Source organism: Bombus huntii, chromosome 2 (assembly GCF_024542735.1).
Source record: "Bombus huntii isolate Logan2020A chromosome 2, iyBomHunt1.1, whole genome shotgun sequence".
Taxonomy (NCBI): domain Eukaryota; kingdom Metazoa; phylum Arthropoda; class Insecta; order Hymenoptera; family Apidae; genus Bombus; species Bombus huntii.
The window spans coordinates 16,065,072-16,083,483 of record NC_066239.1 but is presented as its reverse complement, the minus strand read 5'-3'; the positions used below and the strand labels follow the sequence as shown (position 1 = coordinate 16,083,483).

Here is an 18,412-nt window from a genome sequence, read left to right as displayed (position 1 = left end):
TAGGCGGGATTATCTTTACACTTCATTTATCTATGAAACGACTGAACTTTCCTCCTCAATGTCATTTCGTATCCTTAACGACAGAGCAGATAATTATTTTTGAGGGCCGTTTTGTGTGTCTTATCTTTTACGACTATGCCACGAAACTTGTAATGACCAAGATTTGCGATGAACTTGCGCACGGAACTTTCGAGATTCTAGAGCTGATGCGAGTGAAATTAGATCATACAACGAAATAGTACTAAGTATTAAAGAAGTCTATGAAATAGGTCTAATCGATTCAATCGATTTGATAACTTCGAACATTGAAGTTTCAAATTTCAATTAAATTTTAATTAAAATCCTCATAGGTCACGCTTAACACTAGAACTACCGAAGCGTTTAAAATCAGAAGCAGAATCGATTTATTTTCATCACATTGTTTTAATTCTGATCAACTATGAACGATACATTCAATACATATGAAAAATCAGTAATTATAGCGTCAATGGACAATAATTCTTACAAATCATTCCTTCTGAAGGAAGAAAAATATTCAAATCGTAACTAGATCGCAAGCTGGACCCAAAAAAGGAAAAGATTATCGAGAATTCAGAAAAATTATAAGCAAACATCAAAGAATTTAGAAAAATCACTATTTTTTTTATAATAAATTCAATCTGAAACTACTATATATGGAGAAAAGCAAAGAGCAATTTTCTCGTCGGAGAAATGTCTTTATGAAGAAGCAAACAGAAATTGTAAAAATATAAGTATTTTTGTAAAAGGGAAATACAAATTTCACCGACTTTCGTGTACGTCTTTGAAGCTGTATTTCGAAAGCTTCACCGCATTTTGTCACCTTCCTCGATCAATGAAACGAAATCGGCTCGATCTTGTTTGTACGCAGTTCGTATCGAGTACAGCTCGAAATCGTATTACTTTCAGAATGGCGCTCGAAGTTTTGTACAATGCGTTATACGAGGGATTGTCAAGAAAGGCGCGTCATTAAAAAGACGAGAAGTCACGGGAAACGTCGAACGCGCTTTTCTCGAAGCAATTCAACTTCCGTGAACGTTAGTCGCGAAGAAACGGGTGCATAAAGGGCTGCTCGGAATCGAAAACTTCCTCCTCTCTTAAAAGATCGTCATTCTTCAAACGCCTGAAGGGTTGCTCACGACTTCAACTCTCTTAAAATTTTTTATACGACAACGCACATCAAGGATCCTTCTCTTTTTTTCGCTCGTTTCTCCTTCTCTTTCAAAAGAGGAACGTCAAATTTTCCTTTATTAATTCGGACCATTATTTACTAATATTTGAAAATAACAACATTTCTCCATCGAATTTGCAATTTATGACGTTTATGAAATACACGAACATATCGCGAGTTAGATACTTGGAAAATGAAAAAACTCTAATTTTTTCAGCACGAAATTTTAAATACGCACGATACGGAGTTTAAAAGTTTAATGTGGCACACTTCCGAATATAACAATTTTATTTCATGTTCGTTACATATCCGAAATGAAAAATTTGTATGTTATAAATTCTTGAAATACGGTCTGCTTTCAAGCTATATGTAGCGAGAATTCAACGCATACACGATTTTGTTGCTCAAATACTGTTAGCAAATAATTACAACAGTATCAATAACAGTATCACCGCCAGTAGTACACAGACAACAGTAAATTTTCTAGAAAGAGGTGTAAACATACAAATATAATTAGCAAATGATAAGGATAATGTCCGTAAGATGTTGTACGGTTTTTTTCCTTAACGCCACGGTAGCAAATATCTTGGAAGGAAACCGTATAAATTTAGAACGAAGCAAACAATTTCAAACATCCAAATACGATAAGAAAAAAAGAACTTGCCTATCGAATAGACCTACTGATACTTCATTTGTATAGCAATTACTTTTCATTGGTATCTCTAAAGTCGAGATACAACTCGAAGAAGAAATCTGTGCTGAGGTGGATTAGGCGAGCAAGCATGTGACTAAATTCAATATTTACGCGAACCGTCCGCTCGTGTAATCGTGTTGCAATTAAGAGCAGCAAAATTCGATTATGTAGTCGCCTGTTCTCGGCAGTGCGCTGTAATTAGCGGCGAAACCCGTAGAAAACGAATCGTGCGGTTAGAACGTCTGCCAAAGTGATAACAAGCCAATTACGTTTGCGTTTCGATCTTTCAACGCGACACGACAAGTCTATCTGCTATTTGCGAAAACATAGTCCACTTCGAAATCGTACTTCTGCCTCTTAGTACTTCTAATTAGTATCGCATGCAAACAGAACGTCGAGAATTCTATGAATAAGTTGTTAACGAAATTACTTCTCTTTCAATTATATTGTGATAGATGGTTAGGTAGATGATGAATCATCAGTTTCTGCACAGAGCTATTTGCTTCATAGGACAAAATAGATTTCTTGGAATCAACGAAGCTTTAGTATGTTGAAATCTAATGTTGAACTTTGCGTAGCATAATTAATCTGGTTGTATATTGCGAGACACTATCGACGTTTGATATAATTAGACTGTGGATTTTGAAACATTTATAGAAAATGTGAAGATACAAAGATGTACAGAAAATACATAACGTGTGTGAAAAAATATATAAAGTTGTGTTGATCGTAACGTTTAATAGGCAAAACAAATTTATACTTGGTTCTATTTTTTCACTTGTGTATATAAAATTTACATAAATATCCGCAGGATCGTGTCATGTCATATCTCGTAAAAATCAAAATACTGCGTACTTTAGGCTTAACAAGATCAGAAACAGCGCAGCCAATGAGGAAGTTACTTCGATCGAGTAAGAATTTCAGGTTTCCGTGAAAAAAGAGCATTGTAAAAATATTGGTTTGCAAGCAGATCTTAACTCATTCTATATAGAACAGAAGGAATAAACTGTATTTAACAAAACAATAGAAATCATACGCTAATAATGTAAAGGAATCATACTTGAAGTGTTAATTTTTTGAAAATATTTAAGTTTCGCGGGTTAACATTATTTTTGTAGCTTGTTAGATTTATTATAGCCATTTTTCATCTTATTATCGCATTATATGTATCTCATTAATGGTGTTATACTTATGCTGCACGGTTGTCTAATTCTATTTGCGGCTTTCATCTGGCATTAAATGGCTGTGCAAACATATAATTCTAATTAATCTACCTAGCAGACTGTTAGCTTTCTCTATTCTACGTTTTAACATTTTTAAAGTTATTTTACATTTTCGTGTCTTGATAATTTCACCTAGTTGTTTTTGGTAATTATTTCATGCATCAAGATAAAAGGATGTGTTTAACTAGATCTTTTACTCTTTATAATTTGTTCTTTGTATGCACAGCTGCTTTTAATTAATATTCTTTACTGCTAAAAGCATAGTCGCTGTGAGTGCTCAAGAATAAAAATTATTATTAAGAGAATATTGCACGCAAAGAACAACAACGTTCGAATATCCGCCGCAACGTTTAAACTCGTAATGTAAGAAGTGTCGTTTAAATTCCACCTTTCATTACGGCACCTTGCATCCGAACAATTATACGAGTAAATTAATTTCTCTGTTCTTGCGTTGCTCTTTTGTAACGTGGCAATAGCCACTTCGTGGAAATTATGTCTTTTCATCTCGAAGCAATACAATACTCGTTTTCCACCTGTATAGTCTTCGATAAATCTTAGAATTCAATAAATTATAAATCCATTAGCGGGATCTTATGTATGTATATTAATTAGTCGGGCATAAGCGATAATTGTTGTTCAAACAATTTCCACCATTTCGTTTCAGCGTTTTGCGCGTTTCTGAAATTATTACGTTAATCGAACGAGAATCGAAAACACAATGCTAAGCGAAGCGTATGATAAACAGACGTAGTATTTGATATTTTTAAGAAGATCAAATATTTTGTGGATTAAAGATGATATTAATTTGTGACTTGGAGAGAAACGAGAGAAAAGTAATTTTTGAGAAATTCAATACTTTTTGGTCGATACGTATAATGAGTCAAAATTATTCTCATTGTCGACTATATAACAAAAATTCTTGATATAACAAGCTGATGAAAAGAATGTTTTAATATCTCTTACTTAAAAATGTACAGTTAAAAATTTGGGATAACAAAATCGAAAAGTTGCAGTGTATTTAAGTATAACGAGTTATGATATATATATTCCTACATATTTACACATCACAAAATCAAAAAATTAGTTAGGAAGATTGGCCCAAGTTATGAGACGAAAAGACTATCCTTTCAGATATTAATTTTAGCAAAATAATTACATTTGTAAAATATATCATTGATTTTGTGATATGGAAAGTATAGGTTGTTCTTGCGTAATTGTATAGCGCGATTTTTCAAGCTTGTTTCATAATTTTGTTACCTCTAACTTTTAATTACAGTAACTCGTATCAATATTTAACATAGCATACTATGTGGAATATTACTGTTATAAAATATGTTTAAAATAAAAAAAAATAAACTAAAAATATAAAATAAATTTATTCATAATGGCTAATTAATTCACTATTTTACAAAAATACTAAAACATATATTGTAGTTGTTAGAAACGCATAATACATTTCATTTATTTAATGCGCATACTTTTCCTAAATAAAGAATAATAAAAAAAGAAACTAGATAATGCTCGAATTTCACGAAAACTGTAAATATTTATGCGAGTCATTCTAGATATCTGTAAATTAAAAAATATTAAAATTTCATTTCTCTCTTAACTTATTGTTTCATACGTTTTTGCCATACATTACAATTATCCGAATAATTCTGTCACTCAACATACGTTGACGTGTGCAGAAAACACAAGCGTTTCTGGGGAATTTTGTAGAAATCATCGAGAAATGAGAGAAGATGCTTCGCGTTAAAATAATAAACAAGTTCGGTAATTGTTCAGGGCAGCGGTGAAATCAACGATTCTCCTTTTTCTATCGAGAAAGTTTGGTATACTGCATTAAAGTTCATTCCAGAAGTTTGCTCTGCAACTCGCCAAAAGTGGCGAACAGTTTGAAACTGTATCCCTTGGTCGAACTCGGAAACACTTACGGACCGTTTTACCAGGAATCTTTCACTGACGTTTCCAGATTAAGAATCGCCAAAGAAAATAAATGAGTAAATCGACGGTTGTTCGATTCGACGTATGGCTGCCATTGTAGTACTCTTTGTTATGTGGTTGAATGGAATGTAATTTACCCTTCATATAAAAAGTTTCCAATGCGATTACAATTAAGAAAGTTGAAGCAAACGAGGAATTAATTTATTTAAATGTTAGGATTACCAATTCGTTCGTTAACATATTCGTTGAGGTTACTCTTTAAAAAAGTAGCTTAGCAAATCTAATACGTATGTCGATTTATTTTCTTTATTTATTTATAGCTTGTTATATCAAGAATATATCGCTATTGTATTGACGACGACAGATGTTATATTTATATGTCTGTTACTTATGTAATATATTTAGTGTTGCTTTAATATTGTTTTCTAACGTTCAGAATTTATTCCAATTCATATTTTAGTTTATTTGAAGTAGTGCAAGAATTCGTTGGTAATTTCACTTTAACAAACAAGTTTACTCGCAGCTGCAAATATACTATTTTCCAATAATTAGCAAAGTTAATATGCAAAACTACGTGCAATGAATCTCGTTCATGGGAACGATTGATTCGGAGCATAGAAGTTTCGAGAATGATGTCTTCAAGGAAGATTGGAAAACGAGAATGGAAACTGAAAGAGATCGTCATGTAGCAAAGTACTTTTCCTTTCTAGATCATGAAAAATTCAGGGCAAGGATCATTTCAAATATCCTCTGTGACACGTGTTAACGGCTCAAGAACCTCCATAAATTTTGAAAACGGGCATTTCCTCGTTTATGACGCTGTCAGCTAGTCGTCTCGACGTGCGAGTACGCGGCACAACCGATCGCGAAGCAACTACTGTATCAACGGTGAAATTTACGCTGACGCTCGCGATCCAATAACGCACAAGTCGTCTCTGTTATCGGTACAATTTATCTTTCCATCGGTGTACATTAAGAAATTCATCGCCGAATTCGTTCGATAAACAGGACAGTCGAATCGAGTGCACGTCGCGATGGTTCCCAACAGCGAAACAATAGGCGATGCGAACGATTGTGACAAGTATCACAGCGAGCAAAGGGCTTTGTCATCCTATACAACGACCAGTTGAACAGATTCGCTTGGAGAGTTCACGCCGCGAACTATGCCACGCTACACAGATAAAAACATAGACATTTATCACCTGAACTGCAAGCTGTCGTTCCTGTTTGACTGACGTTTTAATCGAATACGCAAGCCAGATCGCTTGGAAAAGTCAATACGTTATCAACGTAGAACTTTAACTCGTTTGCATCTTATTTGAAATACAATTAATCGCAAATTATTATTCATACACGCGCGATGCTCATTACCGTACTATTGATTTTTGTGCAATTGTATATTTTTAGTAACGCAACTAAGGAAATAGAGCTGTATGAATTTGAATTTGAATATTTCTTATTTGTTACCTTATTTCAAGCGACACAAATTTTCGTAATCAAGTTTGCATGTTTTTAAATATTAAATTTAATAAAATGTGCATAAATATGAAAGTAAAAATGCTAATTCTGTTTGAACAGCGAGGACAATTTACGTCGCAGACGGTGCATTTTTCTTTCAATTTGTTTGCACGGTAGATCGCATGTCGACGATTATAATTGGGAAACTCGTAGTCCGTTTTCGTAGCGATAACTTCGTTTCTTGTCGGTACAAATACCGAGAGGGAGACCCTAGCGATGGATCTTTTCATTATTCGCGAACGTTAACGAACGAAGCTCCGCTGTTCCTTTGCTGGACTCAGTTGGAAAAGCGATAACGAGCAAGTTGCCACTTTCAATGAGATTTAATCGCCATTGCATTGATTTGCAGGGGTGCACTGCTACAGTATGCTACACGGAAGCAGCGGAAAGAATAGCAACGTTCATCAGAACAGCTTGGATGACAGCAGTACACAATCTGGTCCGTACTTCGATATATCGAATTCGAAGAACGTGACCACCATACTGGGCAAAACTACGTACTTGAATTGCCGCGTGAAGAACTTGGGAAACAAAACGGTAAGTGAACAATCGAATGTAATGCCAGAAATTCGCGTTGAAATATGACGTTTCGAAATATGAAATATAAAAGCGGAGATTATCTGAACGATTCAGAATCGATCAATCTTTATCTATATCTATATATCGAAAAGTTAACAAAAATTGGAAATATCAATTTCGTAAAATTTTAATTTAAATATACGTTAAGGGGTTCCTGTTATTCTTATTATTTGCCCATTAATTATTTTAAATAATTCTAATTATATTGCCTGAAATAGTTATATCTGGCGTGCAGAGATGTATCCTTCGCAATTAATTGCAAACAAATCATTAGAGTTTCAAGATATCAAATAATGAATTCTTCATCGAATGTTGGCCATAATTTCCTTTCGTAAATTACTTGACTTATCTCTGCGATATAATTACACAAATATCATTTAAAATATTGCTTATAATGTTGCTCGAGGTAAAAGTCAGATGCCAAATATTTGTAATCGTATATTTAGGGATCGATTGAATCGATGGCGACACTTTCAGTTTAATCTGGGTCAACGGTGAGAAAGATTAAGAACTCATGATTCATATTCCAGCTGAACAGGCCACACCCTTTACTAATTATTCAGACTTATTCCTTTGTGCTCGACACTTACTATATATTTAGAAAAAAGATATTTAGAAAAAAAGATCACCTTCTGTACAACACGTTTTCCTATACATTCGCCATAACCGAGAAAAAACTGCAGTCAAGGATAACGCGATATCGATTCAACGTTTCGTGTTGAACATTTCGAATAAAAAGTGGAACGAATTTCAACTGCAATTCCAATGTAATTGATACGAGTAACAGCATGTACCTACGTAGATGTATTGGTAGTAACTTGAATAGAGTGATCGATACTTGAGCTGTGAATTTCTGAAAGGGAACTCAGCTTTTGAATACAATCTCAAACGTATAAAGCGCATTAATTTTCTTTTTTTTTTTTTACTCTTGCATTGACATTCAAGCAAAATATATAATACACGAAAATTAATCTCTTTCTCTCTCTAATAAAATTAATTAATTATCAATAATACGATAAAACGAAATTGTGACACTAACTTTTACGTGTTCAACTATACGATTTCGCATTATCTGTAATTAGATCGAGTCGTATTAAATTTGGCATCTCGCAATCGTATAAGAAGCCAATTATAACTAAAGTTTCTTCCAGTATAAATATATTTTTCAATGCAAATTCAAACTGTATATCATGAGAGTGGTTACATCAGTTTAGAATTCTTCTAACGTATTGTTATCGAGGAAATAACATTTTGTAAGAAAATTGGATGGCAGTTTGTCGATAAACTGGAGGACAGCTTAAAAGCACTGGACAACGATAAACGGCGGGCAGGGCACGTTCGGAAATTAAAATAATTCCTAAGAGGTAAAATTAATATCGACGAAACCAACGGAGATAGCAGAAGCAAAAAGCATGGACCTCCATCACGAAGATGGGCTTACATATAAACGTTTTTTACGCCATGCTGAGTACAGGAAAATATCGAGTGTCAATATTTTAGCGGCACAATGGATCGTCACCTGTCTGTAGCAAACTGCAAAGGATGCATCGGAAGTGCACTTGGCCGTCGTCGACCTATCCACCCTGCTATTGAAGTGTGACTGTCCCACCCGGTATATGTAGAATGTTTATTTACCGATAAATATCAAGAATCGTTTTAATCGAAATGAATTATCTTATTTCGCTGCGGAGTTCTTTTGCGAATGATACTTAAGAAATAGCTTAGTTAGATGATGTTAATTAATCCGTGCTCGGTAAAATTATCAAAAATTTAAAAGTCTGATATCATAGTAAGCACACACGACGAATTAAAAATGTATTCGTCTTTAAATATGTACCGTGTAATATATCCATTTAACGTACCGTAATGTGTCATTCTACTTGAATATCCAATATGCAAATTAATTATTTTAAGCGTCACAAATCGCTCATAGAATATTCTGATATGGACTAAAATATTCGAAGGCTTAATAGGTTATTGTGTTGCAATGATGTTTTTGATTAAAATTTGGAATTTTATAACAAAGAAAATTAGTCAAACAAGTTCGTGAATAATACAGGGGATTGACTATGTTTTGTGCTAAATATTATTTTTATCACACCATTTTAACCACATGGCGGCTTCTCCGTATATTTACAGATTTGTGAAAAAGTATAATTTCAAAATTTAGAGTCAGATCTGCTGTTCAGAATATATAACAGAATTTAAATGTTATGCAGTGCTTACACAAAATATTGTCACATATCCTTCTCTTCTAATGAAACGTTTCTTCATCAGATTTTATTTTCATCGAATGAAACTTTTATACGAAGGTACTATTAAACCATACGAGATTTAATATACTTGGATCTAACTAATTAATACGTAAGTACTAACATAAATATGATACTTCTGTGTCCGATACTCTTTCTAGCCGCTATAAAACATTGTAGACATTGTAACATAGTCGTACAGCTGAAATACAGTCGTATGAAGTTCCAAATGTTTAAATAGCAAAAAACATGTCTATAAATTCCATTTCAGCGGACTGAAGAAAATTACATTTACATACGTATCGCGAGGACAAACGCGATAAAAGAAACGAGCGTAATCAGAGAAATCTTTTAAGGCGACGCAATCCCAATTAATCGGTGTATCGAAAAGAGCGGCCGCTGTTCGAAAATTCGATGTTTGCTTGGTAAAAAGCAACGTAACTATGTCCGGTTCATTCATATGTATAACATAACCTAGTTTCGATTTGCGTTCTGCTCTCGAACAGAACGTTACCTCGAAATTCGTGTCGGAGATACAGTCAGTTTCTAACCGCGGAGGGCTGCTCGCGAAATTTTAATGACGCCGCGTACGATCGGCCGACACAGTGCTTTGCAAGCCTGCGGGAAATTGACTCGAGTAATTATACTATTGCGCGCGCGCGTTCTAGCAGCTCGACACGAGCCACTAACAGCCGAACCAAACGTTTCTAACTTTTCTTCTTTCCTGCGATAATTAACAGGCGAAATAACTGGACGATAAACGAACGACAGAAGCTGAAGCTTCGTTGTGTAATGGAATATAGTTGAAATAGCAGATGCAAAACGATTACCAAAAGCTCCCGAGGTGAATCTTTGACCGGGTGAGCTGTTGCTTCGGTTATTGCTAAATTAAAAGAATAAATTGGAGTTTTATCGAATTTCTAAGTCACTGATTTTACGTTTTATAAAGATTGGAGTTTTCAAATGTCTTTCTGTTTTTTTGTTATTGGAATTTCCTTGATATTATTGTAAAATAGCTTTTGCGGGTGAAGAGTTTCTGTATAACGATGATGTTTATTAGCATCTCTGACTTGAAATTGATTATCAGACGAGCAAATCAATTTCTTGGAGACGAAATTAGCAGGAAGCTTGTTCCCCATGTAAAATTTCTGCGGTCGGAGTTCATCGATGCTCACCAACGGCGCAACCAAGTTTATTCCGCAAAGTACACTCCAGTAATTACAACCGAGTTCGAGTATTTGATTTGGAGATCATGTTTACACGATCATCCATTAAAACTTTGGAAGAGTTAAAATTCGATCCGTGTCGGTGCGTCGAACGAATTCGCCGAAAGTGCAGTTCGAAAAATTCCAAAATTTATAGCATTCTCGACGATATGTCATTAATTCCATCTATTTCAACATTGAATTTCCGCTATCGCTTTTAAGATTAGTGCACTTTAAGCAACACATTGATAGAATTATTAACTGCGCGCATCGATAACATCTCCTGATACAACAATATTATTCGTTCAAATAGTTACATGTTTTAAATTACAAGTTTGTTGTCCGTTTCATTATTTATGACAAAATGATAAAATTCCTTATCTTATTCTAACATGTCTGCCGATTTGTCCTATGAACAGTTTATGTAAGAAATTTGAATTTATATAATTTCAAAAAATGATTATTGTCACGAGAAGTATCATCATACGATAGTATTTTCGTTCGATTATAATTTTTTTCTACGATAAAGTGTTTAATATAAATTTGTTTATAATGGTTACTTTAAGGATTCTGATACAGCATAATGACAGGAAAATATGATTATAAAAGTTTCGAACACGTGATACATTGGTAGTATCGTAGAATAGTATAATATACGTAATAATATAATATATATATTTGATATGGAAAATATGCTCTAATTAATGTATCGTATTAAAAATACGTATTACTGTGCATACATATTTTCAAATTAAACGTAAATACATACACGTACACATGCATTGCCTCTATATTTTATTTTCCCTCGCGCACTACACAGTCCTCGCTAATTAAAATGATAACTTTGCACAAAAGCTCTCCTATCAGTTCGATGTTTGTATTGTTATATTTTATTTATAAATATCTGATATGATCATATCAAAACCAACAAAACAGTCCATAAAAAAAATTCCTAAAGATATACATCGCTACAACGTATTTCCTCTACTAGACTAAAAAAATTTCTTCAATATGAAGTTTCTTAAAACGCTTATAAGAAACTAAATATATACTCTCCTTTCTACATATTCTTATATAACTATATATTTAACAATATTTCCAATTTTCGTACTCAAGAAAACATTTAACAACCAATGCAGCTTTATCTTATTTCGTTTCATTGACATAGTCCTCCAGTATTCATGTACATAACATATATTCACTGAACAGCTAATCTATCATCCAAATATCCCTATTTCGCCACGTAATCCGTCATTCAGACCGGTATTCAGTACCTTCACAGGTGCGCGTTTCAATTCACAAGCGGATAGATTCGTCGCGGACAGTATTGCGGTGTACAACACCCCTCGTGATTCGAAATCCGCCCGCGTTCTCGTACAGTCTGGCTGCTTGGACTGCGAAATCAAAGGAACAAATGGCACATGCTCGATTTTCAAACAGCCGAAAGAGTCTCTTTGCGCGTTTCCTCGATGATGCGGTCGTCGTTCGAAAATCACGTTAGCGTCCGCCCTAGAAATTGCAGGATTAGCAAAGGTACGGTGGCCACCTTTGCGGCCGAGGTAAATCGCACCCGATGAAATTTCATTCGAAACCCTTGTGGCCCTTGCATGTTCATTACGGGTTTCCTTAGTGCCACAAAGGATTTCACTTTCTTACGTAACACTGTTCTCTAGTTCGCCATTTTGGCCCGGAGGTTATGGCTTTCTGTCTGTTCTACGCTTGGTTTATGTGTCTTTCTCAGTCTGTCCCTGTAGAGATGCAGCTCTTGGCGGTGCTCGTCGAACGCTTTGATGTCGAATTAATGTAAGGCCGATTAAGGCTCGTATCTTGCTGATCGTCGGGTCGGGTTCATGATCCATTGGAATGCGAGAGACTGATTTTGGTCGATGCCGCAGCGCGTGATTCTCACCCTGCGAAGATTTCAACGTCAATGATGAAGAAATTTGTGAAGTGAAAAGAAAAATACTATATCATAGTGAATTATTTTCAGCGTTACTTATGATAAGCTCTGAGGAAATGTATCTCTATGTCGATGATAAGAAGTTTTTAGAGATTTTATTCCAAGATAATTCACAACCTCTTTCTTGTTAATCAAAACCTATCTTTTATGATGCAATATTGCAGCATGCTTTAAATAAGGTAGGTGATGCGTTTGTATTATTTAATCCGAAATTCATTGATTTCGATATTAATATAATTTCAGATTAATTTTAAATACGATATTATCGAACCTTGATATCGTGCACTCGCAACTGTATAGGATTAATTGTGCGAAATTTCCTTCTTAAAAAGGACATTTCTCCCTATTTGACAAATACGAATGCGTATTAAATACGCAAACAATATATTTAAATTCGAAATTTATTTATCAATTCTTCGATTCGCTTATCTCGCTCTTCTCTCCCGTTCTCTGTCATGCAAAATTGGAACATTGCTGAAAATTCCCGTTTGTAAATACATTGACTAAATACACGGTGTTGTTAAAATAATCGATATCTATCTCTCGCTCGGATTCCACCAATATCAATACAAGCATTTCCAGTCTGCATCGTCCACCTTTATCCGCCCCAATACATTATCCTCTCAGCCTACAAATAAACAATTTTCGAAATATATACATATTTTTCGACGTTGAAAGCGACCCAATTTTCCCCGTGGATCTCGGATCAACGCGGTTACAAAGATCTACAATTTCAATGGAAAAACTGTCCCACCTCCTCATGCTAGTTCACAGAGCGAACGACTCGTTGAAAGAGTATCTGTGTAATCGGACACTCTCGATACCAGTTTCGCGAACGATGATCCACGGCGAGGTTCCGGATAAAAGCGGCGGCTACATCGAGTTTTGTTGAAAACAAAAGTGCTTGCTGAACCGCGGAGAAATCGCGCGACGAGCCCCGTCATCGATATGCCGGTCAGTCCGCCATTAATTTTCTATTGTATCCAGTCCCAGGACGAACCAACGTTTCTATTTATCTACACGGTCAGGCTACGGCGTCGCCCACAAGCGATGCCTTCGCGGCATTGTCAAGCGAGACACGCGACTCTGCCATCAACGTGATGCGAAAGCCGATTCCCAGCACGGACATTCGATCAAACGAAAGGAAAAAGCGAACCTCTGGGCACGAGAATCTATTGCATTCTCAGTGTCCTTCCTCGGGGAATCAGGAGGATGAGGAGGACTTCTTTGCGCGGACAACTCGATTCTACCAGCTGCTATTAACATCGATCCACGATAGTTATCTAGATGTATTTTCCTCTTTATTTTACTGCATGTGTGTGTATGCGTGTTGGATTACGGGTAAGTGTTCGCAAAAAACAGGTTCATTACGTGGAGCTGAATTTTGATCGGTTTAGCGAGGAATTACGATGTCGTGGATTAGATGATATTAGATCTGTTAGATATATTAACATGTGGCTGGTTAGAATGTTTCGTGGAAACAGTCTGGCTTATCTCACAAGTAGTCTTTACTATTTCATACGTAAGTTCTGTTGTTTATCATGGAATTGAACAACATAGAGGAAAATGTGTTAAGTTGCATTTCCTATATTTTAAGGCAATGGTCTTTTAATTCAATACGCTGAGAATATGAAACATAAGTTAGTAAAACAGTTGCATATTACACAATATGAGTTATTTGATTTTGGAACTAAATATATATCCTTGTCACTCACTCGAACATTCTAGAAATGCTAATTATTATAACATATGTATTTATATTATAGATCTATATTCATTTTCGTATCTTTCAATTTATCGAATTCTTCCTCGAAATTTTAAATATATTAAAATATTCACATTTACCTATCAAGTCAGGTTCATATAACAAAGTCGTCCAAAATATGCTTATCATATTCATTTCTATTTTGTTCCGTTATCGTAATGGTCGTATAATATGTCGAGGAAACTTGTAATTCATAAAGGAACAATAAATTACAATGTGAAACTTTCATGGTATATTATTTGCTACATAATCCACCGCTGGTATTGCGTTGCCCGCCGTCGAAATCATAAAATTCAGCACCAGGGAATTGAAAATTTCACGAGGGAGTTCATTACCGGTAATTACTCGCGAACAAGCTGTATTGTAATATGTTAACAAGACATTTTAGTTTCGATCGAAAGAAGCCTCGACTTGTAAATTTTCGGTGGAACTTTGTGCGACTTTAGAACCTTGAACATTTCCTGCCCTCCTCTCCATCGATATCTTATCGTATCTAACCTATGTACACGCGTCTACAATATTGTCTTTATGATGTTGGAAGAAATCAGTTCTTAGTCACAATTCCCTTACGTTAGTTGATCGCTTTAGCGCACACATAGGTTTGTTCGTTATCTTATCTAGCGTTAATCCTGCAATTTCCATCGTGAAAATCTTCCATATTAACGATTAAAAAATTGAAATGGTAAATTATCTAAGTGTTAACAGGAAAGATGCATTAAAAATGCATATTTAACCGTTAGATTTATTTATCACTTGAACAATATAGATTTTCAGTGGAAAGTTTGACGATGAAACAAATCAAATTTTACAAGTAAATTTTATAAATTACAAATTATCTATTCTATTCTATCTGATTATTCTATTCGACAAAGAAATTATGAAATTATAAACGAGAACTTCCAACTTGTTAATGTACTGATATTATTAGTTGCTAAAGTATTGTGCAAGGGAGCCTTGATTGTGTTCTTTAAAAAGGGAACTTCGACAGTGCTATTTTTTAAAGGAATTTCTTTTTACGTGTAAAATTTCTTGTGCAAAGCATCCTTTGTAAATGAATTCTTTTGGACAGTTTTTTTATAAATAATTCTTTACATCAAACGAATCAAACGTCTAATCTTTACTATGTTATACTAAAATCGATTTATTTCGGAAACTGAGGGTAAAATTGTTATTAAAAATTGTTGTACGTATCATGAGATCCAAGCATAATCTACCGATTCGCAAGAATTTCATATTTCTCGAAATTTCAACAGCAGGAGAACGTGCACTTTATAAACAGCGATGATTTCCAGTTTAATTTCCAGTAATAAAAGGGTGGTCAATTGTCATCGTTCGAAACAAATTCTTTGATAGCAATGCGATACTCCTTTGTGCGTGAGAAGCTTTCAGACTATTCTTCCTGGTAGTACGCTGCCCCTATTCACTTATTGACTTGCTTTTATCAGATTTAGAGGAGAACATTTTAAATATGCTCTAGACATGAACGTTCTCCGTGTTGAGTCAACAATGGCGTTGGTTGAATAATTGAATATGGTGACTCCCTAACCGTTCCAACGTTATTATACTCTCACGTTTATGTACTTTTAAACGTTCACAAAACAACGAGTCTCGTTTGTTTGTTTCATCGTCGCGTGTTTATTACGCGTTTAAAAATTACACCATTTTTTAAGACGATTGGACTCGAATAAATTTAGGAATCTATTTATTATTTTGTTAAAAGTCAATGAAATTTTTTTTATTATAAACCTCCTATCTATATCTGATTTTTTAGATTTGACACTGATTTTTAATTATTAAAAATCTCTAAAGTTTAATAAATTAATTTTTGCTCATTGTCAGTTATTTCTTATTTGACTGATGTAACTGATTCACATAAAGTTTCAACAGCATGCTCACAGGATATATCTAACAAGTTTAATCTGTTAAAATATTTGATGTTACTGACGCATACGTAGCGTTGTTCTAATTACGTAAAATTTCATTTGCTAAATTGTCAGTAAAAATTGAAAACGAAACTGCTTATGCATTTCAACGGAAAGATATGAAATGACAAATAAAATTATACGCAACGAGATTAAAATGAACATTATTAGTTGAAATAACCATTCATCTCTGATTAAAATGTTCGCAATTCCTGTGCAGGAATAGCTACGTTTTAATTTCTCTATTTGTGTATCGTCTCATTTCTCTATAAGATAATAAGATGCAAAAATTAAAGCCCACCTAATGTAAATTAATTTGTCTTTATTAACATCTAACTCTTGTTATTCCATGTTATGTACCTTAAAATATCGTTACCTTTTTGAAATTAATTAAGTAATAAATGTATTCTTTATTTCCAATTTTAATGCATTATGTCCTCCTTAAACAAATTATCAGACAAAAAAGTTTTTCTTCACAGCACCAGAAATATTCTGTTCTGAGAAGATTAACTCCGTGATTATAGAATTGTTACACATTCCTTGATAAGAAGTGAACCAATTAATAGATTAACAGATTATCCTTTATCTAATGCAGTGAAAAAATTTCCTGAACAAATAGAATTATCCATAAATATCCAACGACGTATCAATGCAGAAAAAAAAATTGTTTAAACGCATTCCATCGTCAGCCTCGCTAAAAAGACGCTTGTAACCCTCGAAATATAACAGACAGGAGACGAGCGAAATTCAACTTATCGAATGTGAAACAGCTTAAATCACTTTTATTATGTTCCATAAAGTAGATGCATCTTTGTCGTGTTACGATCTGATTCGACATTGATGACGCACATATTCATGCTAACGATTCTCATGAGGAGTGTGTCGCGTGAAATTTTCACCGTTCCTTGTTATTGTTCTCTTCGTTCAGCGATCGAACAATCGGTAATTCATCGCGTCCTGGCAAATTGGGTCGAGTTAGTTCGACGAAATGTTCGGAAGGTATTTGCGAAGAGATTCGTTCGTGAAATTGAAGGAGAGAGAGAGAGAGAGAGAGAGAGAGAATCGGACGTTCGTAATACCGGTCGCTTCGCGAAATAGCCCGATGTACCACAGAACTAGGAACTATTACGTATAAAGTTGTGAGTTTCCAAGATTTTCCACTTCCCTCCCTTCTTTATCTTCGATTCTCGATAACACCGACACCGTTCGATCTCTTTCGACTACATCCTCGTATTCTCCTTTCGTTTTTCTTCCGGATTACGCCCGTTTACTCGCAGCACGAGTTTCGACCACCTGGTTTCATTCAAATGATATCCATTGGATAGTCGACCATACGTTTGGGTATGTTTAGTTATGTATAGATTTTAATCGATCGTACGTCGTAAAGATTTATGCGACGTAGATACATTTGAGAGTGACGAATGTCGTAGAACATGTTGATGACAATTTTCAACTTGAAACTTCGTTTACACGTGAAGGGATTTGTATGCGAAGCTTAATGCATAATATCGTTGATTTGCTAGAAAAGTGATATAGATAAGAGGAATAGAAAGTTTGAAGTAGAAAATTATCAATTATATGTCTGATTACGTACTTTTAACAGTGAAAAATGTTTATCTCTTACGTAGTTCGTAGTTTTTTGATCTCAAGGGTCTTCAAGAAAGTATCGTGTATTGCTCACTATTGAAAGAAAAAGAAAAGAAATAATACTCGTAATAGTAAATATTTCTGTTTTTATCGATCTAATTAAGGTTACGAGAAAAATGATAGAATATAGAAATAAATATGTTTTTCTTAAAAAAAAATGAAATGTTTACTCGAGAAAGATTTTTTACCCTTACTTTTTTTTTCTTACTTTAAGCTTACTTTTACTACAATTAATATTAGATTGAACAAATTTTAATTATTCGATTCGTAATCGCCAAGACAATTGCACAGAGATTACCATTCGCTTTTGATTCTCCTCTATTATTCGTGTCTTGTAATTAGTAGATTTTTTGGTCACGTGTGCTCGCGTGCGATACCTTATCGGTGCTATCTTAGTAACTGTTATAACAATCGTAAAGAGCAATCTATCTCGCGTGTATTTATCTTTAAATTGTTCAACGCTCTTGGGTATATCGATCAGCCTTACGCTACATTCTCTTTAATGCAAACGAGT

At 34.5% G+C, this 18,412-nt stretch overlaps 2 protein-coding genes across 5 annotated transcripts in view; one reads left to right on the top strand and one right to left on the bottom strand.

Moving 5' to 3' along the window:
* The window catches only part of LOC126878145 (lachesin-like), a 483,910-nt gene that overhangs the window by 291,639 nt on the left and 173,859 nt on the right, over positions 1–18,412 (top strand). For all 4 annotated transcript variants that reach the window (XM_050640681.1, XM_050640679.1, XM_050640678.1 and 1 more), the window contains exon 3: positions 6,918–7,105. In XM_050640681.1, coding sequence (XP_050496638.1) covers positions 6,918–7,105 — 188 coding nt within the window. The remainder of the gene's footprint in view (positions 1–6,917; positions 7,106–18,412) is intronic.
* LOC126878131 (heterogeneous nuclear ribonucleoprotein M-like) overlaps positions 11,634–18,412 on the bottom strand; it is a 206,601-nt gene continuing 199,822 nt past the window's right edge. Inside the window, exon 13 of the transcript XR_007695567.1 lies at positions 11,634–12,514. The gene's annotated coding sequence lies outside the window, so the exon portion shown is untranslated. The remainder of the gene's footprint in view (positions 12,515–18,412) is intronic.